This window comes from Lynx rufus, unplaced genomic scaffold (genome assembly GCF_022079265.1).
Source record: "Lynx rufus isolate CCGP_SWC_20201006 ecotype Redwood Valley unplaced genomic scaffold, mLynRuf1.p SCAF_7, whole genome shotgun sequence".
Taxonomy (NCBI): domain Eukaryota; kingdom Metazoa; phylum Chordata; class Mammalia; order Carnivora; family Felidae; genus Lynx; species Lynx rufus.
Window position 1 is genome coordinate 131,482,117 of NW_025814889.1, and position 26,924 is coordinate 131,509,040.

The 26,924-nt window shown below is 55.6% G+C and overlaps 1 protein-coding gene and 1 pseudogene across 1 annotated transcript in view; both read left to right on the plus strand.

Annotated features, from left to right (window-relative positions):
• The first annotated feature begins 1,827 nt into the window (after positions 1-1,827).
• LOC124502720 (uncharacterized) lies at positions 1,828-1,933 on the plus strand (annotated as a pseudogene).
• Positions 1,934-6,612: 4,679 nt separating this feature from the next.
• Positions 6,613-26,924, plus strand: part of TRIOBP (TRIO and F-actin binding protein) — a 51,122-nt gene continuing 30,810 nt past the window's right edge. The window contains exons 1-7 of the mRNA XM_047065133.1: positions 6,613-6,726; positions 10,777-10,916; positions 12,120-12,309; positions 13,330-13,498; positions 17,731-20,209; positions 25,112-25,226; positions 25,909-26,793. Of these exons, the coding sequence (XP_046921089.1) occupies positions 6,613-6,726; positions 10,777-10,916; positions 12,120-12,309; positions 13,330-13,498; positions 17,731-20,209; positions 25,112-25,226; positions 25,909-26,793 (4,092 nt within the window). The remainder of the gene's footprint in view (positions 6,727-10,776; positions 10,917-12,119; positions 12,310-13,329; positions 13,499-17,730; positions 20,210-25,111; positions 25,227-25,908; positions 26,794-26,924) is intronic.

Consider the following 26,924-nt stretch of genomic DNA (forward strand, 5'->3'; position numbering starts at 1 on the left):
CAACCCCCTCGCAGGCTGACCATGAGCCCCCTAGTGAGAAGTTGTGTCCGTAATTGCTATGTTTCTCCTTCTGGCCCAGGGCCCCTCTCACTGTGGGTCCTCAACCAATCCTGGCTGCATCACATGGGACCCAATTCCCCCTCCCCACAGGTGCTCCCAGTAACTCTCGAAACAGTCTGTTCTAGAATTTTCTGGCCCCAGTTTGCAAGTTTCTGTTTGCCTGTCTGCAAGTGTCTGAATCTGTTTTCCTCCTTCCCATCACCACATCCGTCTCTCCTGGGGCCCGGGTGAAACAAACCTTCCCCGTCCAGTGAGCTTTGCCCTCTCCCTTGCACCCTAGTCAGCAGGATTGCCAAACAACAACCAAAAAACAAAGAGGCTGGGAAAGCAATTTATCAAGCCCTTCTCTTGTGTCAGACGGTTACATTATTAACTCAGAACAGCACTGTGAGCGGATATCAGCTCCATTTGACGGGTGAGAAAACTGAGTCTCCAGGTACATAATGTCAGCGGTTACACGACATGGCTAAGAAGACATAGTCCCTGCATCCCAGGGAGGGGGCAGACACATGGGAGTCCCTCTGGAGGCCAGAGGTTCAGCAAAGTATTAGAGGGCCCAGAGGGGCACAGAGCAGAGACAGGTGACCCTTGACCTGAATCTTGAGGGACGATTTGGATTGGCCAGGCGGCTGCGGGAGGGGATGAGCTGGCAGGTGGGGGGGCAGCCAGGGAGCCCCTGAAGGGCCTCAAATACTGAGCTAAGGATCTGGACCCTTAGCTTGTGGACACTGGGACCCCCTGAGGTGGGGTTGGGGGGTTGGCAGGGGAAAGTCAGGGTCAGTGACTGTTTCAGAGACATCCCCCCTCCGCCCAGTGGCAGCGTGGATGGTGCACTGGGAGTACTGGGGGCTCCAGGACCCTGTTGTCATTCTGTGAGAGGCAGGGAGGCCCTCCTCTCAGGCAGGTGTCCATTCACTCCCTCCCCAAGCATTTACTGAGCGCTAAGAAGTCCCAGCCACTGGGGATCCACTGGTGAGCAGGAGAGGGCAGTCCCTGCCCACGGTCGACTCGTGGCTCACAAGCTATAGCTGTGGGGACCGAATGGAGAAGACTGGAGGAGAGGTATTAGTAGCATTTATTGAACACTCACTGTATACCAGCCACTCTACCTGGTTTCGCTCACTGAGCTCTCACAGTAACCCCACGGTCTAGGCAATGCCATTAAGCCCATTTTGCAGTTGAGGCACACTGAGGTGGCCCCCTCATGAAGCAAGCCATACTCTCGATACAGACACGAATACTGACCCATTGGCTGAACAAGCCGAGTCTTCCCTTCCAGGGGCGCACTCACATGGTCCACAACACGAAAGACACCCTAGGAGCCATGTGAGTCTTGTATGAGATCTCAGCTCAGCACAGTGAGCCCTTTTCTTAAGGCCGGGGAAGCAGGGAGGGCTTCCTGGAGGGGGTGCTATTTCAACTATCACTAAGGGAATAAAAAACCTATCTGTGAGGGGTGCCCGGGAGGCTCAGTTGGTTAAACGTCTGACTTCAGGTCATGGTCTCGTGGTTCCTGAGTTTGAGCCCCACATCAGGGTCTGTGCGGTCAGCATAGAACCCCTTTGGATTCTCTGTTCCTCTCTCTCTGTGCCCCTCCCCCACTTATTCCCCCCTACCCCCACCCCCCGCCCTCTCTTTCTCAAAATAAATACACTTAAAGGAAAATCTATCTGTGATTTACCAGTTCAGGAACACTGCATATTAGCTTGGTCTGACTCACAGAGTATTTAAAAACAATTTGACTTAAAGAAACAAACAATTTGACTTATACTCTGGTTTTTCTTCAGATCCTAGAAGTCTTTTGCCCTTGACTAAAGATCTCTGTGAAGAGGAACAAATCTGAGTGTTTACCCAATTTTTTGAGGCAAAAACCAAACCAAAACCAAAACAATTTGACTTAGCCATATTTTAAGATGTTGAGATTTCATGCAGAAGTTCAGGTTTCTGGCTTCTTCGGTAAAAGTAAGCCTGGCTGCAATTTAAAAAAAAAAGGGGGGGGGTGGTGGGTAGGAGCCTGGGTGGCTCAGTCGGTTAAGCGTCTGATTTCGGCTCAGGTCATGATCTCGCAGTCCATGAGTTCAAACCCCACATCAGGCTCTGGGCTGACAGCTCGGAGCCTGCTCGGATTCTGTGTCTCCGTCTCTCTCTGCCCCTTCCCCACTCGCTTTCTCTCTCTCTCTCTCAAAAATAAACATTAAAAAAAAGTTTAAAATTTTTAGTTAAAAAAAAGAAAAGAGAAAAGTAAGCCCGGCTGCCCCGATCACCACTTCCCAGGCGGCCATGGGCTGGAGCCAGCCCTGATGACCCCATTAGAGACTGCAGCCTTCCTGCTTCTGCTCTACCGGGCCACGCCCCCTGCATCACTACCGCGCCTGCCCGGAGCACATGATCCTCCGAGGTTGGGATGACCATTCCCACAGGAGTGGGAGGAAGCCAAGGTCAAGGTCGGAGGGGTGGCATGGGTCTAGTAATGTCAGCGGTGGTTCAGCTACCCCAGACCCCTGGGAGAGCGGATCCCAGCCACAGGGAACAGCATGAGCAAAGACAGAGACGAGCGGGCACAGACTCTTCAGGGAGCAGAAAGGGGGGTGTGAGGCTGAGATATAATGGTGACAGTGGGGACGAGCGCTGCCCTGGCTGCCATTGCGCCCTTAACCCTGAGCCATCTGAGCTATCCCACAGGACTCTGGGACTGTGTTTTTTAGACCAGGCTCTGTCATCAAGTAAGTGAGTGGCTTTGGGCAACTTGCTTAAGCCGCTTCATCCTTGAGTTTCACTCCTATGAAATGGGGATGGTGACAGCTGCCCTTCTCATCACAGGGAGGTGCTGGGAGAAACCCCATCATGTATGCAGACAGGCCAGCTTTGCCCCCTTGGGAAAAGGAGGGGCTGTTACTACTTAGATGATTAAAAGCCCCGCTTTGGGCCTCAATCACTCTCAGAGCCACGGTCCCCTCCAAGAGTGGGGCTTCTTTCAAGAGTACCCGGGGTTCCCTGGCCTCCTCCTCCTGCCTCCTGTCCAGTTATCTCTCCTTCAGGACCCTGGCTTCTGCCCATCCTCCTACCATCTTCTCCTGCCCTCCAGGGGCCCAGCCAGGCAGCTCCAGAGCTAGGGAGTGCGCTCAGGACAAACCCGTCCTGCCCCAGGACTTTTCCCCTCCTCCCTGCCTCGCCCTACTCTCTACTCCAGCCTCCACACTCTGTCCCCTCAGCCAGTCTGTTCTTCCCCAGGGCCTGCAGGCTCCCTCTCTCTTTTCCAGGCCTTTGCTCAGATGTCACAGGTCAGCGAGGCTTTCCTGACCACCTTACTTCAAATGTAATGCCCTCCCACACCAGCCCCTTCCCGGCTTCATTTTTCTCCTTAGCACCTCTCACCAGCCCACATACTCCATATATTGTTTATCTATCTTGTTTGGGGTCTGTTGCTCTCCACTGCAGTGTAAAGCACCAAGAAAGCAGAAGATTCAATCTTTTCTTTGCTAAGTATCCTCAGCACCGCCTACCTACAAGGTAGGGGCTCCATTGAGTATTTCGTGAATTGAATTGTCAGGAGTGCGACTGTGAGTTAGCTCCAGGTTTTATTGTTTGGTGGTGGAGGGGGGCTAAAGACCCCGGGGCCCTGTCCTGAGCTTCAAACTCACACCAGATGTCTCACCCACCCCAGTCTCAGAGTGGTCAAGTAACTTTCTCAAGAGCACACAGCCAAGAGTCGCTAGAGTCGGATATTGACTATCGGTCTCCCTGCTCTCTGTGTTGCTCGTAGTAGTGGGGATCAAGCTGAAAACTCATGATCCTTGTTACTAAACTATGTTTTCACCCATTCCATCCTGGGTCAGGATGCCCTAGTTCAGGGGCTATCTCTTCCACGGGTCAATGGGCTTCTCATCTCAGAAGGAGGCACGTTTTATTCATGTTATCCTCTCCCCAGAGCCCAGCACAGGTACATGTGAATGTCCGAGTGAATTAGTGAATGAAGATGTTCTGTGGTGTCAGAGGACGTCAGGCACACCAGGGTTTTAGTCTTGGCTCTGCCTCTGACTAGCTGTGTGACACTGGTAAGTTAATTGTCCTTAGTTGCTGTGAAATGAGGATCTTGGTACTTAGCCCTTTGGGTTACTGTGTCCTGATGAATGTAAAGATTCTGGAACAGGAGCTGGCATAGTGCAAAATAAATATTAGCTTAAAAGGTGGGGGGGGGGGATTAAAAAAAAGAGAGAGTTGTGCATTTTGTGAGTTCTACGTCTGTGGAAGCGAGCAGATGGAGGCTGAAAACGCCCGGGCATTTCATTTCATCCCCACAGGTACTACTACCCTTCCCATTTTACAGATAAGAAAAGTGAGGCACAGAGAATTTAAGTCTTCTAGCCCGACATCTGGGTCAAGACCAGCCTAGGGAACCGTAGAGGGGATGCATCGACGGGAAGGAGGTCAGAGGGAGACAGCCCCGCCAAGTGCCAGCCCTCTGATGGGCCCCCTGGGAACCCAGACCCAACAGCTCGGGCTAAACGTGCGGCCGGTCCCGCGCTCGGAGGCTTCTGGGCGCCGCCCGCCTCCGCCCCGCCCCTTGCCCTCGGGTGGTCCAATCTCACAGCCCTTATGCAAATGAGGCGCCTAGAGAGAGCCTATGCGCGAGCGGCAGGGGAGTGGTCTTCGTCCACCTCCCGGGCAACGTTCTGATTCATTGTTAAAATAGGAGCTGTGACCCCGGCATCCCACCCGGGCACCTCCTGTGCGTGGAAACCCGAGCCGAGGTCAGTAGTACTGCGCTGCGGAAGCGGGGGAGGGGAGCGGGGAGAGGAGGCCGGTGGGGTAAGGGAGAGGGGCGAGGCATACGGAGAGGGACTGGCTGACCCGCTGGAGAGGTCCAGGAGTCCATTCTCCGGGTGGGGCATGAGTGTCCGCTGAAGGTTTCCCATTGTTACAGCCACACCTAGTGTGCGTTTTTGAGCATTCTGCCAGTTGGTTGGGAATAAGGAGGAGGAGGAAGCGGGAGCAGTGAGGGGCACACGGAACAGAGCCCCCATCCGCCCCCAGGAAGATGAGCGGCGTATTCCTTCTCAGGCGATGCTCCTTTATATGGCCAGACCAGGAAAGAACCGCCCAAGCTGGGCGGAACCGGTTCGCGCCCCCTCCACCACTGGGGCAAGGGACGTCTCCGGGAGATGATGGCCCAAGAAGGATCGAGGGGCAAGTGGGTACCCCCCTCCAAAACACACATACACAACGGGCCCTGCCACCTCCCCAGGTCTGATGGTGGAGAAGCCAGGAACCTTCGCCCTGGCTGCCCCAGGGGAGGATGAGAAATTCCGCAGCCCTCAGCTGAGATTGGCAACCAAGGCTTTATCCCCTGGTAGGCTTTGCAGGAAACTTGCCAGGTGAGGACAGGTGTGTGGGCTGGTGACCTGGGGGGACCGCAAGGTGCATGGGATTTGGGGAGATGGGTTCCTCTTCTGTCCCACCCTCCTCCTGGGGCTCTGTGTGCGTGACGAAGGGATCTTCAAGTCACTGTCGTCGGGGCATCCCCCCTTCCCCCCTCCCAGGGCGTGGCATTGGAGCTCTCAGTGGCCTCCCCCAGATGGGAGAGCTCTGTGCTCAAGTCAGAGCACCAGTTCAGCTCCTGGGACCTAGAACAAGGTATGGACCCTTGGTGAGTCTTCGATGCCTCATCTTAAATTGGCATTGGCTTTATCTACAATGTAAGATGACCGTGAGAAAAGGCACTCGAACTTTAGGGTGCACTGAATCACCTGAGAGACTTTTTAACAATGCACAACCCCAGGCCTCACACCTCCAAGAGATTCTGACTGGGTGGATCTGGGGAGGCACTGAAAATTTATATATATATATATATATATATATATATATATATATATATTTTTTTTTTTTTTTTTTTTTTTTTTTTTTTTTTTAAGTAAGCTCTGTGCCCAACATGGGGCTCGAACTCACAACCCGGAGATCAGGAGTCACATGCTCCACTGATTGAGCCAGCCAGGTGCCCCGGGAATGTGCATTTTATGAGCAGCTCGGCTGAGTCTAATGCAGGGTCCTTAGAACAGACTTTGAGCAACACTGTGGTAATGACTAGAAATCACATGTCTAAATGCTTGGCAGAGTGCCTGGTGCTTAGTGGGTGCTTCAGGAGTGTTTAAAAAATTTTTTTGTTTAATGTTTATTTATTTTTGAGAGGGGGAGACAGAGCGTGGGTGGGGGAGGAGCAGAGAGAGGGAGACACAGAATCCGAAGCAGGCTCCAGGCTCTGAGATGTCAGCACAGAGCCCGACGCGGGGCTCCAACCCACGAACCGTGAGATCATGACCTGAGCTGAAGTCTGACGCTTAACCGACTGAGCCACGTAGGCGCCCCGGGAGTGTTTATTGAGTGAATAAATGAATGGATGGATGACCTTATTTCCTCGGTCCTTGTCTGTCTAGGGGCAGCTGAGGCCGGGTTCCGGGTGGTCCACCAGCCAATTACCTGGCCCTTGCCTGCCCCCCTTTCTTCCCGGTGGCCACCATCAGATCGCAGGAGCTGCCGTGGCCTGACTCAGCCAATATGGAGGGAGGTGCTGGGACTGTCCCCTGTGAACACTTTGAGGCCAACGTGCTTGCCCAGGGTTGCTGTCAAAACTGCTTTCACCCGGAGGAGGCCCACAGAGCGAGGAGCCAGGTAGGCCAGCTTTCCTGAGCGGGTGTGGTGTTCTGGGATGGGGATGTTCATGACGGATTGCCCCTGGCTGGGCCACTCACTTGCGGCCAAACCCAGACACTGGCCTTCCTCCTGGGCAGAACCCCGGTTCTGCCGTCTGTTCCACGAGGTGCTGGGACCACAGTACGTTTCCCAAATGTGAGTCACTCTCCTCCTGCTTTTATGATTTTTTTTTTTCCATAGCCTCATGCAATCTAGTACTTACTTTATTGTTCTTTAAATAAACACCCTTTTAAACTTTATATTGAAACGCAACTTTATATCATCCCTATAAATAGAAAACCAGGATCATATCCTTTATATAGAAGGTTCAAAAGGAAGAACGAAAAAAAAAAATCTGAAACGTCTTTAAATTCTAACTAGAGAGACTTGTCGGCTGAAGGCCGGTTCTGAGCCTGAAGCTCGCTGTCTCTCTGTTACAAAGGGAGATTGGCGGGTGTTAGGGAGACATTAAAGGCACCCCGGCACCCACAGGAGACTTTCTCCTTGAAGGTATTGAAGGAGCGAAAGGGAATGTGTTTTCTCACTTGGCAATCCATGTGGTCTTAGGCCAAGCCCCGCTGCACGTAAACCCAGAGCCCTAGGAGAAGCAGGGGACCTGTGAATCTCCACGGACCCCCTCCAGCCTTGACCCCACCTGCCCCCGCCCCCCTCCCCCCCCCCATGGCTCCATCATTCCCAGAGGATCCCAAGGCTCCTCTTAAGCCTGGCAGCCGGTTTATGCGGGGCGTCAGGCTCCACGAGGTGGCCATTATAAGGGAGTTGCCGTTCAGCTTTGAAAGCAGGCAAGCCAGAGTTCCAAACCTGGGTTTGCCCTTTACCTGCTGTGTGGCCTGGGGCCACTTACCCTCTCTGGCTCCACTCTCCTAATGGGTAAAGCGGGGCAACAGGGCGTTCTCACTCAGGGCATCTGGCACTGTGTGGCCCAAGTCACATGTGGTCAATTCAATACACATCAGTTTCGTCTCTCCCGCCTTCCCGACCCGAGAAGTCAGTCTGGAGGATTGTTTTCTACCTGTCTTGACACCACCAATAACAGCGCTCTACCCTCAGCCCCGAGTTCAGGGAACATGCCTGAAAGCCCCGTGGGTCTGTCTCTGAGGCACATGCCCTTCCCCAGCGGCTGGGGAGATGGCACGTGTGGGAACAGGAGGAGAAGCTTAGATACAGACAGGTCCGCATTCTAGAGTCAATCCAGCCACTTCTGGGCTGAGACCTGGGGCCAGCTCACGTGTTCACACTGTTCATACTGAACGGGTGCTTAAAAGGTGCCAGGCGTTATGCTAACCGAGAGTGTGTAGAAGTGGCCCCAGGTCCCAGGGCAACCCTCTCCCTGAAGCGTACTGTAGCTCCCCTAGGAACCTGGGTCCTGGATGCCTCTGTGCTCTGCTCTCAGCTGAGCTTTCTATAGGCTGAGAGATGGGGGAGGGATTATCCCTGGAAATCACATGGGCCACCAGGTCAAGGCCAGGGTCTGCACGGAGGGAGGTGGGAGGGTTCTGCTGTCTGCCAGGCACACACATCTCTTTCAATGTATTTCTTCTTTTTTTTTTTTTATGTTTGTTTATTTTTGAGAGCGCGCGAGAGAGACAGAGTGTGAACAGGGGAGGGGCAGAGAGAGAGGGAGACACAGAATCGGAAGCAGGCTCCAGGCTCTGAGCCATCAGCCCAGAGCCCGATGCGGGGCTCAAACTCACAAACGCGAGATCATGACCTGAGCTGAAGTCGGACGCTTAACCCATTGAGCCACCCAGGCGCCCCTATTCTTTTTTTTTTTTTTTTAAGTTTTACTTATTTAAATAACCTCTACACCCCATGTGGGGCTCGAACTCACGACCCCGAGAACAAGAGTCACATGCTTCTCTGACTGAGCCAGCCAGGCGCTTCTCAGCGTATTTATTCTTTTTAAAGTATTTTTTTTTATTTTATTTATTTTTGGGACAGAGAGAGACAGAGCATGAACGGGGGAGGGGCAGAGAGAGAGGGAGACACAGAATCGGAAACAGGCTCCAGGCTCTGAGCCATCAGCCCAGAGCCTGACGCGGGGCTCGAACTCACGGACCGCGAGATCGTGACCTGGCTGAAGTCGGACGCTTAACCGACTGCGCCACCCAGGCGCCCCTATTCTTAAATGTGTTTAACATCCTATTGATTTAACACTAATGAAATTCTCTTTAATGGTTTTACATTTTTTATTATACATAAGATGTACAGACCGGGTCCTGTTCTAAGCCCTTTACAAGTATTAACCCGTTTAATTCTCGTGACACCCCTAGGAGGTGGGTGCTTTTATCACCCCGGTTTTGGAGATGAGAAACCCAGTCTCAGAGAGGGAAGCCACCAAGCTGAGGTCACCCAGCTGGGAAATGGAGGTGCCAGGATTGGGCCTGATGTCTGTCTGAGGCCAGAGCCCGTGCTGACCCGCCAGACAGGAAATCAGAGCCAGGGACTGGCTACTGGGACTGCTCACGGGGACAGTGGGTAGTGTAGGGGGCTGGGGGTGAAAGCAAGGAGGAGGTGCCATGACAGGCGGGGGGGGGGGTCCTGCTTGGGCCCAGCTGGGCTGGACCCCTTTTTGGTACCCCGTGCTTCTGCTCCCTCCTCATTCATGTGGCAAGGTCCCCAGGGCGGCCAAGGCGCCAGGCTGGATCTGACACCTCCCGCTGTTGAGTTCTGATCAGAATCTGGCTCCGGGGCAGGGGGCGAAACTGAACCCAGACGGGCCTCCTCTGGCTTGGACGGCACGACAGATACGCCGGCCCCACTCCGGGGCGCTGCCCAGGGCCCGCGGGTGGCTTTCTTGCAATCCGGGGCCGTCTCTGCCCACCCTGAACCGTGGCCAGGCTGTGGCCTCGGCCCCGGGCGCTGAGCTCCGGGGTCCCCGGGGAGCCCGTGCCCGGGCCCCCGCCCCGCCCGGCTCTCAGGTGAGCGCGCGGGGATCAGGTTCCTGCGGTTTCATGTCCCGCATTGTTCTTGGCTGGGCCCCGGCTTATGAAAGAGTAATGAGGGGCCCCTGCTCGCAGCCGGCCCCTCTAAGGTTTCGCTGCCTCGGCCGCCGCCACCACCACGGCCCAGAGTCAAGGCCTGGGAGGGCGGCAGCGTGGGGGCCTGAGCCGGAGCCCCCCGGGGACGAGGGTGCTGACAGCCGCCAGCCGCCACCGCGGAGCCCGCCGCCCAGGTAACCTGAGAGGAGGCGGGGTGCAGGGTGCTGTGGCCGCTGTCTCCCACCTCCAGGGAGGGCCCGCCACCCCGGGGAGGTGGGGAGGAATGGGGGGGCCTTCCGGAGGTGAGCGGCCGTTCCCCCCGGGTGAGCCCGGCACCAGCCTTCCCAGGTGTGGCCCTGCTGAGGGCGAGGGAGGGACAGAAGGGCCTTGGGCTCAGGGCCCCACCCGCCCCCCTGGGGCCCGGACCCGCCCGCCCGCCCCACCCGCGGAGCCCCCTGCCCCTCCTTTAGCCCCGAAAGTCTCTCCTTCCTCCAAGGTCTTCCTCAGACCTCAGACTTCCTTTTTCTCCCATTGCCTTCAGTCCCCAGGCCGGGCTGGTCCTTGTCCTCACCCTCCCCTCCTCACCCTTGTTTTCCAGCTGTGGAAGACCCCACCCTGCTTTTGTGTCCCTTTGTTTACCTCCCACCCTCCGGCACACACACACGTCCGCGTGCAGCAACACGCATGTAGTAATGAACTTCACGCAAACGCGTGTGTTAGCGTACCCACTCCCCGGACTTGCATACGCACGCACGTGGGCCCGCTCGCACCCGCACGGGCTTTTGTGCAAACACATACCTGTCCACACACACGTGCGTGCACACACCCTCTATCTCCGCCAGCCCCCCGGCTTGGGTCCCAAGAGGCGCTTCCAGACTGACGGACAGCTCTCCTTGAGAAGCCTGAGATCCCAGGAGGAGATGCCTGGACACTTCCATCCGGCCTGGTGGGGGGAGGGGCTGCGTGTGGGGGGAGGGGAACCCCCACGTGGGCCAGGAGCTGCCTCCTCTCTCCAACTCTGCCCCAGGAGCCGGGGAGCCCTCCAGGTGCTGAGGTGCCTTACTGCGACCTGCCTCGCCGCCTGCCTGTCTCTGAGGGTCCTCTCGGTTCCTCGACCTCCGGCTGCCAGTCCGTGGTGGGCCTGGGCCTTGGGCCAGGGCCAGAGAGGTGGGTAGAGCCCCAGGCTTGGGGAGGGGCTCCCGAGGGGAGGATGCCCTCACCCGCCCCCACCCTGCACCCCTTCACGATGGCAGGATCTGTCTGCTGGCTGCCAGTGTGGGTCATATGGTCAGGTCACACGGCCTGGGCATAGGCAGGCAGTGGGCATGTTCCTGGGGCCCTAGCTCAGTTTGCTCTGGGGAATGGAGCTGCCAGGCACCCACCCCGCAGGGGGCATGGCCCCCCACCGCTCACATTTCCTGGTTCCCTTTGCACAGCTTTAAAAGATTAAACAGTGTCAGCACTGGAGGGGGGCGGGGGCGGGGCGCGGCACCTGTTACCACCCACCTACCTGCTCCAGGCTCTGGGATTCCCTCCACGCCCAGGCCTGAGCTGAAGTCCCTCTTTAGGCCAAGGTGCCTTGGGAGGTCGTGGTTGAGGGTCCGGAAACCTGGGTTCCAGCTTCACTTCCATCCCTGATGGGCAAAGGGAGCATGGGCAAATGTTTCCCCTCCTCCATGCCTCAGTTTCCCTGTTTAGGAAATAAGAGGAATTGAATCAGATTGGCTTTGCTTGGGGAACATGCATTCCTCACAGGGAGGTATTATTTTAAAAACAAAACAAAAACCAGCTCTGCCATCAAATATGTTTCAGAAAGGCTGGGATAAACAGATTTGAATATCTCTCTTGCAAGACTTGTCAGCACCTTTAGTTTGCTAGCGGGCCTTGGGCTTTGAGGTAGGGGAGGTAGGAGAAGTGTGTGGTATGTCCCAGACTCATTTGACCACAGACCTCTTTTTCACGGCCATTATCCCTTTCCAATTTATAGGTCAATCTGTGGGTCACTCTTTGGGGAGACTGCCATCTGTAAGCCTTCCCGGGCCTGTGGCTGTCCTGACTGGCTTCCTAAACCAGGGCTTTACTTCACAATGCAGCTGTAGCCCTTCCTAGCTCTGTGACCTTGGCCAGTCCCTTGACCTCTCTGAGCCTCAGTGTCTTCATCTGTAAAATGGGCATCATTACACACGTTTCAAAGGGAGACTGTTGTAGCTGAAAGAGACGGTCCATGTGAAGAGCCCAGCACAGAGAGCCCTTGGTGTTAGCTCCCTCCTTTGCTCTAATGCGAGGTGTGTGTGTCCCTGGGTGGGGGTATCACTCCCTAATTCCCATGACTTTGGGGGGAAGAAGTCATAGGTCTGTCTCTTCTCCCAGGGGCCCGTCAGCAGGGTCCTCTGCAGAGGGCCCCACAGCCGCCCCCAGGAGCCAGGGCCAAGAGGTAGTGCCCTACCTGGAGGGTCTGGCCTCCTCCCTGAGCGGCAACTTCGACGAAGGCCCCGACTCCGGCACCAGCTCCAGCCCTGAGTGCAACACCCCTGATGATCCCAGCGACTCGTCCTCCGTGGTGAGCTGGGGATGAAAAGCTGGGGTCACGATCGCCCCTCTGTGCCAGCCCTGGGGTCCCGCCCACAACTCCAGACAAGGGCTGAGCCTCTCACACCAGGGAGCCGGGCCAAGGTCCTCTGGAGATTTAGCCGGCTGGACCAACCGCCTGGGAGGGGTGCGGGGGGGGGGTCTCTGCAGGGCGGGCCCAGGGGGCTGGGGCTTGGCGGCGAAAAGACGGAAGGAGTTTCAGGTGAATCACCAACCGGGTCAGCCTTCCAAAAACTCTCAAGGTCACAGAGGGCCGGGATGTCGGGCGTGCTGCCTAGACCTCGGACAGAACTGGTCCTGAGCCCTGTCCTGGTCACACACCACTGAACTCCATGACCAGCCCTGGGATAGATCTCCGAGGGACAGAGGAGAGGGAGCAGGCTGGGGGGCCCAGGGAAGGGCTGGGGGCCATCTGCCTGGGAGCTTCCGGGGGTACTCACCCCTCAAAGGGCTGTCACAGGGCAGAAAAGGCAGGCTATGTGTGAGACCTCCAAGGGGAAGTGATGGGATGGCAGGTGTGGGTTCAAGAAGACTCACCACCCGCTCAGAGGTAGAGACTTTTATGGCCCCATTTTGGGGCAAGAAAACTGAGGCTTGGAGAAGGGAAGCAACTTACCTAAGGCTACCTATCTGGGAAGTGGAGGGGCGAGGCTTTGACCTCACTTCTCTCTGGACCCTGGGAGTGCCTCTGGGGACTGGGGGCTGCTGTGCCACTGCAGGGAGTCCAACTGCCCTGGGTTCAAGTCCTCCTCCCACCTCAACTGTTTCCCAGCTGTGTGACTTTGGGCAGAGTTCTGAGCACCAACATACATGCCTACCTCGTGGGTTGATTGGAGGTTAGCTAAGTTCGTGCCTTAAGGAGCCCAGCACAGTGCAGGGCATTCAGCAGGTGCTCTTTCAATGTCGGTGCCTTTCCCTTCCTTCTACCCGTCTCGTGCTGGGGGCACAGGCCCAAAGGCTCCAAATATGCTTTTCCTCCCTTCCCCGGCAGGACTGGGACACTGTTGAAAGGCAGGAAGAGGCTCCCAGCTGGGACGAACTCACCGTGATGATCCCAAGGAAGCCCCAGGAGGGGCCCAGAGCTGACAGTGCCCGAAGGGTTCCATGTCCCGTCACCCGGGCCCCTGCGGGAGGAGATACCGCAGGCCAGAGAAAGGAAGGTGAGTCCTTCCAGGCCAGGTTGGTCCCCGTGACCACAGGTGTGGTGATGGCCTGAGGCCTGGCCAGATCTCCCTGGCCATCTGGGTCCCCTGGCACAGCTTCCTTTGGTGACCCGAGTAATCGTAACAGTTCCCATATAATTGAGGAGCGGCCATGGTGTGCCATACATCAGCTGTATTTATTTTTATTATTATTTTTAAACGTTTATTTATTTTTGAGAGAGAGAGAGACAGAGACAGAGTGCGAGCAGGGGAGGGGTAGAGAGAGAGGGCGACACAGAATCCGAAGCAGGCTCCAGGCTCCCAGCTGTCAGCACAGAGCCCGACGCGGGGCTCGAACTCACGGACCGCGAGATCATGACCTGAGCCGAAGTCGGACGCTTAACCGACCGAGCCACCCAGGCGCCCCCGTGCTACCTGCTTTAAATACATCGTCTCACGACTCGTTGGTTAGGATCAGGTTGCAATTGACAGAAACTGGCTGCACATAAACGGAATGACCCACATAAGTAAAAAGTTTAGGGGTTTGTGACTTCAGGCATGGCTGGATCCAGATGTTCAAATACTATCAGAAATCTGGTCTCTGCTATGTTTCCTTCCGCGCTGCCTTCATTCTCCCCCAGACCTTCCCCCAGTCAGGGCACAATGAGCAATATCAGTACCAGGCTGTATCCTATCTGCATATCAGCTCCCAAGACAGAGGGTGCAGTCTTCCCATAGATGTTGCTCAAGTCCCAGGAAGGGTTCTCCCTGGGACCCAGCATGGGTCATGTGCCCGTGCCCTGGTGATCAGGGATGGGGGGTCAGACCCCTGTGCACACCTCATGGCCTCAGCGCGGGGGAAGAGATTGCCCAAAGGAAATCAGGGCGACGTTGTGCGCAGAGAAAGGGAAAAGGCTACCGGGCAGGCCAAGCCCCCAGATGCCCATGGCACTGGTTAGCATCTCGCTGACTTGTGAACCCGGTGTGGGTGATGGGAGCGTGTGGAGCATGGGAGATGGGGGGAGAGGAAGCGCGTGGGGGCGGGGGGCCACCCACGACTTGCACCTCCCTCCAAACCTGGTTTTCCTGCAGTCTGTTCCACGTCCCCAGCATGCTGGAAGCTCAGGCCCCAAATCGTGTGTTTTCCCGATTTCTCTCTTTTCTTTACCCTTTATATTCAATCCTCAGCAGCTCTGGTTAGCGCCACCTGGAAAACACACCTCTCAAATCTGTCCCCTTCTCGTCTTCTGCGCAATACTCGCTGGCCCAGCCACCGCTGCCCCTCGCTGGGATTGTGGCCAGAGCCCCCTGAGAGTCCCCGCTTTGCTGCCCGGCGCTCTTCCTCCCATTCCCCACAGCAGCTAGAGCCATCTTTTAAAAACATGCATCAGGTCTTGTCATCACCCCACCCCCACTGCCTGGCCCTATCAGCACTGGGGAGAGGTTGCATGGGAAGAAGTAATCTCACAGGGAACACAGGGAGCCAACTGCCTCCCTGGAATGTGAGTGGCCTGATAGGCAAGTGGGATTTTGTACGAAATACCTGCTCTCTTGCTTCTAACACGGAGGCAGTGGAGTGGGCGAAACTCACTGTGTGACCTGCTCGGTCGAAGTCAGTCACCACTGTCCTCCCCGTGGCAGGCTCCCAAACTGCAGGCAGGCCCCCCCCTCCCCCCCCCCCCCGAGTCCCAGGAGGAATTAGCCAACGCCCAGCTGGCAGAGAGACAGGACACAGTGCCCTAGGACATCTGTAGAGCTTGGCTTGTGTGTGCACGAGTGGGGCTGCAGGAGTGAAGTCAGATCCTGGGTGGGCCAGGCTGAAAGGGATTCTTGAGATGGGCGGGCAGGGGAAGAAGCGAAGGTTGGGGGCGATGACCCAGCTGGGAGGCACTGAGAGGAGTGACAATCGCCATCTCAGCCAGCACCCAGGCACGGCGTGGGAGGCGGCGCTCAGAGCTGGAGGGTGGCGGCACAGTATCATTGAGCTCCTCTGCTATGCTTAGCACTTTTCCGAAGCCCAGCCCGGGCGACACAATGGAAAACTAGAAGGCGAGGCCCCTCCCCAGATGGAACTGGGAGGCCAGTGGGGGCGGCCAGAGCCTTTGCCCAGCCAGGGGAAGTCTCTGGAATTTAATTCAAATGCAGTTGGGAGCCCCTGATGTTTTTCCAGTCTTTTATTGTCAGATAATTTTTTTTTAAATGTTTATTTATTTATTTTTGAGAGAAAGTTCGCACAAGCAGGGGAGGGACAGAGAGAGAGGGAGACACAGAATCGGAAGCAGGCTCCAGGCTCTGAGCCGTCAGCACAGAGCCCGACGCGGGGCTCGAACTCATAGACCGCGAGATCATGACCTGAGCCGAAGTTGGACGCTTAACCCACCGAGCCACCCAGGCGCCCCTGAGATCATTTTAAATTTATAGAAGAGTTGCAAAGCGTACAGAGTTTCTGTTCTACCCCTTGCCTGGTTCCCCTGATGTTGACATTCTTCCAGAGCCATGGTATAGTTACCAAAATTAAGAAATCAACATTGGGACGTTATAGTATCAAAACTATAGACTTTATTTGTATTCACCTGTTTTTCGACTCCCGTCCCTCTGTGGTCCTACCGTCCCATCCAGGACCCACAGTGCATTTAGTCTCCATGTCTCCCCAGTCTCCTCCAGTCTGATGGCTTTTCGGTCCCTCCTTGGACGCAGGGGTGAGTGATCTAGCCAGGTTTCCTTCTGGAAAGGATCTCCCTGAATGGGACGACGAACCTGGGGGCCCACAGCACACACGTTGGGGCATCAGTTCGTCAGGCAACAACGAAAAATTTAAGTGCTGCTCTCTGTGTGGTTCTGGCTCCTGGCTAGGCGCCGGAAATTCAGACTTCGGTGACAGCAGCTCAGGAAGTGTGGAAAGAGACAGAGCTTTCCCAAGCAGGAGGAGAGGGAATCTTAAGCACGGCCTTTTTTTTTTTTTTAATTTTTTTTTTCAACGTTTATTTATTTTTGGGACAGAGAGAGACAGAGCATGAACGGGGGAGGGGCAGAGAGAGAGGGAGACACAGAATCGGAAACAGGCTCCAGGCTCTGAGCCATCAGCCCAGAGCCCGACGCGGGGCTCGAACTCCCGGACCGCGAGATCGTGACCTGGCTGAAGTCGGACGCTTAACCGACTGCGCCACCCAGGCGCCCCTTAAGCACGGCCTTTAACGAAAGCAGTTGTGGTTCCTTCGAGATGAGGCCACAGTACCCTTTGCTTCTCTCCCGATGAAGCAGCGGCCCGGGGACACACACAGAGCCGGCGGCCACCCCATGCCGGATGACCAAAGGATAAGGGGGCTGGTGGGTGACACCAAGGTCATGGCGGCCCCTTCATGAGGACGGGAGTTGTGAAGAGGTGCCTGCTTAGGGCAGTTACAATAATCTTTTAGACCAGGGCTGCTTATGCAGTAATGTGCATGCAAATCACCTGGGAATCTTATTAAAAGTAGATTCGGGGCAGGGTGCCCAGGGTGGGGCGGGGCGGGGGGTGACGGGGCTGAGATTCTGCATTTCTAGCAAACTCCCTGGTGAGGCTAATGCTGCAGGTTCACAAAAGGCCAGCCCATCCTCATGGCAGCTCTGACAGAAGCTTCTAGGGCGAGGGCCTCGCTGGGTGTAAGGAACGGGAGCTTTCTAGAACTATCACAGTGAAAGAGGCTCATTAGAAGAGATGGGGGAATTTCTCAGAACCCAACCACAGGAGTAGAACAGGGAAAGGGAAGTTGCTAGGTGGCTGCTGCTGGACACCCCCCCCCCACCTCCGTCTCGGGGGTTACATGGGCTGTTGCCAAAACTGCTCTCTATGAATTTGTTCCGGGACCCGCAGGCCATGTGCCTTTCCAGCCCTGGAGCCTACCTCCCATGGACTGAGTCAGGCTGGGTTTTCAATTTCAAATCCCAGCCTCAGCTTGAGAGAGGCCACTAAGTCCCCTTGTATGGACAGTGGAGCCTCTAAGAAGGGGCTGTGGGCTCTGCCTTCATCATCTCCTCTTGGGGCGCCTGGGTGGCTCAGTCTGTTAAGCATCCGACTTCCGCTTGGGTCGTGATCTCGCGGTTCGTGAGTTCCAGCCCCGCGTCGGGCTCTGCGCGGACTGCTCAGAGCCTGGAGCCCGCTTCTGATTCTGGGTCTCCCTCTCTCCCTGCTCCTCCCCTGCTCACGCTCTGTCTCTCTCTCTCAAAAATAAATCAGTGTTAAAAACAAAAAAATCATCTCCTCTCTCCAGACACCTGCAGCGGGAGCCGAAGTGCTGGTCAGCACTGGGCCAAGCTCCGGGGAGAAAGTGGATACTTCTTGGAGCAGCACCGCTCAGCGCTGACCCAGGCTTCCTGTGCAACGCCACAGAGCGGACCTCGAAGTGCCACCCCCCAGGCTTCATCTCTCCATCGTTCTACCCAAAGGGACGTTATCCAGACTGCTTCCACGCAGCTTGCTAACCCCCGAGCCTCCTCTCCCCCACAAATCACCCAACGGGACCACCCCAGGACCTCTTTCACACAGCAAAACACCCCCAGTGCATCCTCTCCTTCAAGACTTGCCCAACGGGATAACCCCAGAGCCTCCTCTCCCAACAGAACCACTCAACGGGACAACCCCAGGACATCCTGTGCCCAACGGGACAACGCCAGAGTGTCCTCTCCCAACAGAACCACTCCAAGGGACAACCCCAAGACATCCTGTGCCCAACGGGACAATCCCAGAGCCTCCTCTCCCAACAGAACCACTCCACGGGACAACCCCAGGACATCCTGTGCCCAACGGGACAATCCCAGAGCCTCCTCTCCCAACAGAACCACTCCACGGGACAACCCCAGGACATCCTGTGCCCAACGGGACAATCCCAGAGCCTCCTCTCCCAACAGAACCACTCCACGGGACAACCCCAGGACATCCTGTGCCCAACGGGACAATCCCAGAGCCTCCTCTCCCAACAGAACCACTCCACGGGACAACCCCAGGACATCCTGTGCCCAACGGGACAATCCCAGAGCCTCCTCTCCCAACAGAACCACCCAACGGGACGACCCCAGAGCCTCCTCTCCCAACAGAACCACTTCACGGGACAACCCCAGGACATCCTGTGCCCAACGGGACAATCCCAGAGCCTCCTCGCTCAACAGAACCACTCCACGGGACAACCCCAGAACATCCTGTGCCCAACGGGACAACGCCAGAGCCTCCTCTCCCGACAGAACCACCCAACGGGACAACCCCAGAGCCTCCTCTCCCAACAGAACCACTCCACGGGACAACCCCAGGGCATCCTGTGCCCAACGGGACAATCCCAGGACCTCTTCTACCCAAAAGGACAACCTTAAAACCTCTTGTACCCAATGGAACAACCTCAGAACCTCTTCTACTCAACGAGACTACCCGCAATCTTCCTCTCGGCGGGACAACCCCGGAACTTCCTCCCCTCGATGCTCCACTCAACGGAACAATCCCCGGAATGCTTCTCCCCATCGTACTAACAAAGATATCCCCTGGGCCTCCTTTCCCCTTCGCCCAACCCAGAGTGAAGGCCCCCGAACCTCCTCCCCATCTCGCTCCAAGCAAAGTGAGGTCCCCTGGGCATCCATTGCCCTTCGGCCAACCCAAGGTGACAGGCCTCAGACCTCATCTCCCAGTAGGCCAGCTCAGCGTGACCCACCCTTGTCCTCCTCTGGATCTACTCAGTATAGCCCACCACCCCGGGCCACTTCCTCTTCCCATAACCTGGGCCACCACAGTGCCTCCCGGACTTCTTCACCTCTGTACCCTGCTACCCGCGGGGCACCCCAGACCTCTTCTGAGCCCTCCCAGCCTCCATGTTCTGTGTGTATTGGGCATCGGGATGCTCCTCGAGCTTCTTCCCCTCCTCGCTATTTGCAACATGACCCCTTCCCTTTCTTCCCAGACCCCCATGCATCTGAGAGTGAATCACCCCACCACAACCCCCCCTATATACCTCCAGCTGTGTGCATCGGACACCGGGATGCCCCCCGGGCCTCCTCACCCCCCCGCCACGCCCAGTTTGATCCCTTTCCCTTCCTCCCAGACACATCAGATGCTGAGACTCAGTCCCCCCAGCACGATCCTCCTCAGTTCCCCCCACCTGTATGTATCGGGTACCGTGATGCACCCCGGGCCTCCTCCCCGCCGCGCCAGGCCCCAGAGCCCTCCCTCCTGTTCCAGGATCTCCCCAGGGCCAGCACCGAGAGCCTTGTCCCCTCCACAGACTCTCTGCACGAGCCCCCCCACATCCCCACCCCTGTGTGCATTGGGCACCGGGATGCCCCCTCCTTCTCATCCCCACCACGCCAGGCCCCTGAGCCCTCCCTTTTCTTCCAGGATCCCCCAGGGACTAGTATGGAGAGCCTGGCCCCCTCCACCGACTCTCTGCATGGCTCCCCAGTGCTGCCCCCCCAAGTGTGCATCGGACACCGGGATGCACCTCGAGCCTCCTCCCCGCCCCGCCACCCCCCCAGTGACCTAGCGCTCCTGGTATCCTCACCTCCGCCGGGCGGCTCCGGGGGCTCCCGGGGCTCGGCGCCCCCTGGGGAGACCAGGCACAACTTGGAGAGGGAGGAGTACAGCATGCTGGCCGACCTGCCCCCGCCCAGGAGGCTGGCGCAGAGGGAGCCAGGCCCCCAGGGCGGCAACGGGGGCCGTACCCGCAGCCCTGGCCGTGCGGAGGTGGAGCGCCTCTTCGGGCAAGAGCGCAGGTGAGCTCAGGGCGGGGTCAGCCAGGCGGGGTGGGGAGGAGGCTCGGTAGCAGGACAGGTGGAAGGTTCACAGGCCTAGGTTGGCAGGTGGAAAGGGTTCAGACCCCCCACCCTGCCACTTACTGGCTGTGTGACCTTGGGCAAGTCACTTCATCTCTGTTTCCACATTTTCAGAGGCGCGTGTGTGTGGGTGTGTGTGTGTGTGTGTTTTGACAACCAAGTGATGCTATGTGTAGCCTAGTGGTTAAGAGCAATAGACCAGGGTCAGGCGGGCTGGGGGTCAAATCCTGGGTCAAATCTAACTCCCCAACCTATGGGATCTGGTAAAGTGATTTAACCTACCTGAGCCTCAGTTTCCTCATCTGTAAAATGGGGAGAACGTTAGTATGTTAATTTAAATAAGGTTTTTGGTTTTTGTGTGTGTTTCTCTTTATTGTTGAGAGAGAGACAGAGACAGAGACAGAGCGTGAGCAGGGGAGGGGCCGAGAGAGAGGGAGACACAGGATCAGAAGCAGGCTCCAGGCTCTGAGCTGTCAGCACAGAGCCTGACGAGGGGCTCGAACCCGTGAACTGCCAAAGTTGGACGCTTACCTGACTGAGCCACCCGGGCACCCTTAATTTAAATAAGGTTTAGCTCTCAAAGCCTTTGCTTGATCCAGAATCATAGGTTTATTTTATTTTTTCCTTCTTACATGAGGGAGAAGAAACTACCCATGGTTCTTTTCCGCTTTCACAAAGGAAACTCATGGGTCCCCATGCGTTTCAGAAAACAGAGAGAGGTCAATTTAAAACGAATGGCCAAAGCCACCTATTTTAAATAAGAGAACGCACAGCATTACAAATTTTTTAGAAGTTAAAGGTCGCTTTCCTGGGACGTGGCGACAATGCCTGAAGTCCGGGTATTTTATGAGTCTCCTCCTCCCGAGTGCTGCGCGGGCCGTTTATGGCCCCACACCGTCTGCTTTGCCACAGCTGCGGGGAAAGGAAACATTTCCTCCCGATCTGGCTGAGATTTCTTTCTCCAGCAGTTCCAGCCTCCGAGTTTTCAAGGATCGGGGCTGGAATGCCATTAGTTAAGGTCAAGAGAACAAAAAGTTGGTCTGGAAGGCTCAAAACTTACAGCGTATAATTCAATGAATTACAGCGTATTTACTAAGCCTGAGTTGCACAGCCACGCACAACCTAATTTTAGAACCTTTCCATCACCCTAGGAGCGGGTAATATTTTGCATTCCAGAATTCCTCTTTGTTTTCCTTTAGGCAATGTTGTCTCTTAGGTTGGACTCTACTTGAGAAACCTTATCTCTTACTCTTCAAATTTCCTTTTCCAGTAAGTTTTATCCATTTAGTACCCAGGCGACCACCTTTGTGGTCCCCGGCATTAGCGTAATTCTTTCTTTGGCCTTTTTGAAAAACACATTAAGAAATTTTTTAGAGCAGTTTAAAAAAAAATTTTTTTTTTAAGTTTATTTATTTTTGAGGGAGAGAGAGAATCCCAAGCAGGCTCTGCACTGTCAGCATGGAGCCCGATGTGGGGCTCGATCTCATAAACCCAGAGATCCTGACCTGAGCTGAAACCAAGAGTCGGACACTTCACCGACTGAGCCACCCAGGCGCCCCTAGAGCGGTTTTAAGTTCACGATATTGAGTGGAAAGTACAGAGGTTTCCCATTCAGCCCCTGTCCCTCCCCGCCCCCCCCCCCCATACACAGCCTCCCGGACTATCCACATCCCCCACCAGCATGAAATATTTGTTAGAAACCATGAAGCTACATTGATACATCATTATCACCCAAAGTCCAGAGTGTACATCAGGGCTCACTTTCGATGTATATTCTATGGATTTGGACAAATGCATAACGGCGTGTATCCGCCATTGTGATATACAGAGTAGTTTAACTGCCCTAAAAACTCCCTTTGTCTTTGGCCTTCTTATGATGACTGTTTTTGGTCCAATATCATTTTGCATACCTTTGATTTTATCTGATAACTCAGCAGGGACACTAAAGTCTTTAAACCAGAGTTAAATTTTCTCCTTCTCTTCCTCCTCCTCCTCTTCCTCCTCCTCCTCCTTCTTCTTCCAGGGATAACTTTGAGACAGACCAAGTGTTTAGAATAGAAGTCTGGAAGGTGTTTGTACTTTTGTTGACATTCAATTATTTTTACACGGATACTTCTATTCATTTTATTCTGCTCTCTTTGAAGTTGTTTACCTTTTTAAGGCTTTATTGCAGTATCATTGGTATATAAAAAATTGCATGTGTTTATTGTATACCTTTTGGGGAAGTAGACTGTTTGCTTTTTAATCAACGTTTTATAACTCTACTGCGTAATTAATTTTTTCCTCTCGTATGGCGCTTTTTCCAAATAGGAAAACATTTGTCCCCTGAAGACGAGCCTTTAAAACCTATTTCAGTATCTGTAAGGGACAGACCAAAATTTATGAGTGGCTAGCTATAGAACCATACTTTTATTTTCTCCCCTATGTTCGACATGTATTTATTGAGCATCTATTCTGTCCAAGCATTGTCTACCTGAGCCCGGACGATTTCTCTTAAAGGGCTATCACATTCTGCTTATTATACATCTTCCACATCGTCTGGCACTGGTTAAAAAAAAAAAAAAAAGCTATCACATTAAAACATGAGGAGCTTTGGCTTGATATCTTGATATCTTCACACACACCCCGCCTCCTCAGATGCCTTTGGAATCCCTTATCTTAGCATCATGTAAGCATTTTGTAATCTCTTGAATTCAAAAGAGTCTTCGTGGAATTTGCTAGACTTGATGGCTCTTGTCCTTTACTACTCTCTGGAAATAGAGTGGAGCCCATCCAAGCTTCCAAAGGAACCGTGTTTCCTTTGCCTCTCCCTTGGGGTAGCCACATCAACACTGATGGCCCAAGGGGACACTGTTGCTTCAGCATAGCAAAGGCTGGGTCTCTGTTGGCTTCTCGGACTCTTCTGGAGTCCTTTCCTCCCATGTCTCAAATCCACATGGGGGGAAACTTCTCAGAAGGGCTCATTGTTGAGCACGCTGGAGTTTATTCAGCGCATCTACTCGAGAAAGCGCACATTGGCCGGTCCACCTGTCCGCCCTGCCCTGAGGTTTTTTTTCGCCGTTATGCCCCCCAACCCAGTCACGTTGGGGGCTTTTGCTTCACGGAGCCTCCAGTGCCTGGTTCTGTGGAACACTCACTCTGCGACCTCAGATCTCACAGAGCAAGGGACTCCCGTCGCCTCAAATAGATTAAAAATGGAAGCTGACCAGGCACCCCTCAAACTCTGAAACACTTGCACCAGGGAAGAGAACTTTGGTTTTCTGTGAGTCAGCCTCCTTTTTTTTTTTTTTTTTAATTTTTTTTTTAACGTTTTATTTATTTTTGAGACAGGGAGAGACAGAGCACGAACAGGGGAGGGTCAGGGAGAGGGAGACACAGAATCTGAAACAGGCTCCAGGCTCTGAGCTGTCAGCACAGAGCCCGACGCAGGGCTTGAACTCACGGACCGCGAGATCATGACCTGAGCCGAAGTCGGCCGCTCAACCGACTGAGCCACACAGGCGCCCCGAGTCAGTCTTCTAAGAGCTGCTAAAATCTCAACGGACTTTATGGGTCTGGTTCTAATGACATTGGAAAAGCTGTAAGACCACCCCAAAAATGCCAAATTCATATATGTGTATTTTTTTCTACTCTCCAAAGTGTCCGTGGAGTTTCCGCGCAGTTCCCAAGCCAGAGGCAAGGCCGAAGGCAGGCCTGGCTGCGCAGAGGTCCCCCCTCCTTCCCTTTTGGCTGGCTCGGTGTGAGGCCTGGCACCGAGTGGTCTCTTTCAGGCTTCCCTCACGTCAGCCGTTAGAGACCCAGCTCCCTTGGTCAATTTAGATGAAGTCAGACCTGTTGAAATAAAGTTCCACCGGAGTAGTTGGGTCTTTGGTTTTGATGACCTTACCTACGGGAGCGGAGAGGTGTGCCCAGATTCTGTTTGGTTCCTACCTCTCAGGTCACGTTAAATATTAACAGCCACGGCTACCAATTATTAAGCAAGACGGTGGACTGAAACCAGGGACTTTTTACAGCTTAGAGGTTATCTTCATTGGACTGGGCAACCGTGCCTGAAGTCCAGGTGCCTTAGAAGTGCCACTTGCGTGGACAGTTTGTGTTGGTCTTCTCTGGAATTGTAGAGGATGTTTCTTCCTTCCGACCTTGCTAAGAGCTCCTTTACTGACAGCTCAGATGGCCTGGAGTGTTCAAGGCTAGGTGCCAGAACCCTCTTGGTTATGGAGGGGGGAAAAAAAGACGGGTCTGGGAAATCCAAAACTCACCATGTAGACAGGAAAAGGGCAGAAAGGATGGGAAGTGGGGGCACATTACACTCTGTATCTCCCGCCCCCACCTCACCGGTTGTGTGAGACAAAGTGGGGTGGTCAAGTGCTTGGCACCTGGAACATAGAAAGTGCTCAATAAATGTTTGCTGTTCCGATCATGTGCGCACAGTGCCTGGTACACAGTAGGTGCTCGATAAACCTTAATTCCCACAAAGGCCCGTCTAACCTTTATCTAGGGGTGAGTGGTGGACTGCTGGTGGGGTGGGAGTCAGAAACAGGAGGTCCTGAGTGAGGCGGGAGGCAGTCAAGACCAAGGCGAAGCCCCCTACCTGTGTTTACCCCTTTTTCTCACTTCACCCCATGAGGTGGGTAGATTAGAGCGATGTCGACCCTCCTCATTTTTCAGAAGGGGAAACTGAGAACCTGAGAGGATCATCCCTTACTTAAGGCCCTTCAACCAGCTCGTGGAGGGTCCCTGGATCTCCCACATCTCCTGCCGCCGTTGGGGGCGGGAGTAGAGGAGCCGGGATGCTGGGACAGTCCCAAGGGCCCTCAGAGGGGCGGCTGCATTTGCTCATAGGAAGTCCGAGGCGCCGGGGGCCTTCCAGGCCCGGGACGAGGGGCGGTCGCAGCGGCCCAGCCAAGGTCAGAGCCAGCTTCTCCGAAGACAGTCCAGCCCTGCCCTCAGCAGGGAGGTGAGCACTGCCAGTCTGCCCCGGGCCCCTGCACCCCCCCCAAGAGGTGGGCCACCACTTCTTCCCTCCCCCAGGTGGCAGGCAGGCGGTTCGAGAAGGGAGGTCCTTTGTGAAACGATCGGAGTCCCAATCGCGGGTGTCCAGCTTCCCCCGACCAAAGAGCCAGCAGCTCTTAGCAAAATTGAGAAGGACCCCAAATTACTGTCTTAAAGAGGGCCCTTCCGTGCTGGCCCCTTCCTTCATTAGACACCTGCTATCTCGAAAAGTTTTCAGGGAAAGCCGCAGACGCATCAGTCCAACTCTCAGGGCTATCTCTTCCTCGCTGGGGATTTGGATTTTTAAAGAAACTCTTAGAGAGCAGGGCCTGACCCAGTGGCGTGGGGTGTTGGTGGTGGGAGTTCCGGCACCTGCTAGCCCAGGGTGGAATCAATATCTCGGGGAGGGGGGCACGGGGGAGCCCGGAAAGTAAGCAGCATTTTGAAGATCTCTTGCTGAAAGTGAGGAGACTGGGTGAAAGGGAAGAGCTCACACCCCCAGGGAGGAAAGACCCTAGGTGCTTTGCGGCCCGCTTTCATCCAGCCTGCTGTGAGGACACGGCCTGCCTCTCCCCAGTTTCCCGTACTGGAGAGAGACCACCCCGTCAGGGTTCTGGAGCGTCACGCACCCCCTCACTTATCCTCAGGTAACCAAGCCCCTTGCGAAGCAGGCAGAACCGGCCCGGCGGAGCCAAGCGGAGCCCCCTCATCCCAGGAGCCCCGAGAGGCGGCCTGAAGGGGACCGGAGGCTCCAGGGGTCCTCGCTGCCCCCGAGGACATCAGCCCGGACCCCTGAGAGGGAGCGGCGGCCAGAAAGATCTCTGGAAAGTGGCCGGGCAGGCCCAAGACAGCCTCCGGGGGGCCGGCAGAGTCAGGAGGAGTCTCCAGGTGCCCAGGGCCCTCACAGATACCTGGAGAGAGGCTGGGGCAGCCTGCCAGAGCTGTGTCCTCACCAGCCTACGAGCCCCCCGGAGAGCTCCAGGGTAGGCCCCGAGACCCCCACCACCACGGGCCGGGGTGCTGAGGGAACATGCCCACACCGGCATAGCCCTGAGCGGCGACCCGAGCTTGACTGGAGGGACCTCGTGGGCCTCCTCGGGGCACTCCGAGAGGGGGCCTGGGCCTGCATGGAGGCGTCGACGCTCGCCTCCCGTCTTCCCAGGCTAGACTGGGAAGGCCTCCTGGAGCTCCTGCAGGCCCGGCTGCCCCGCCAGGACCCAGCTGGACACGGGGGTACCCTGGCCACGGCTTCGGGGCCAGAGGTGGGTTCCCCAGCCACAAGCGGTACCCTGGAGCGAGAGCGACAGGGCCAGCCTGACGGCTGGGTGGAGGCCACCCTAGTCAACGGACAGAAAGCTGGGCCGTGGCCCCAGAGCTCTGCCCAGCCACCCAGCCCTGACTACGTCTCCACCCAGTGGCCAAAGACCAAAGTGACACGTGGACCGGAGACCTCGACTATGGCTAGGCTGGAGGAGATGGGCCAGCCGGGGAGCAGTAGCCCTGCAGAGGGGCCCAGCTTGCCAGAGTGGGAGGTAAGTCAGTGTCACGTCCAAGGGGCAGCCTGAAAGTCAGCCTCACCCGGACAAGTGCACACCTTCCGAGGCTCAGCCCTAATCCCTCCTCCCGACCAAAACTTTTCCGACCGCCCCCGCAGTGATACTGA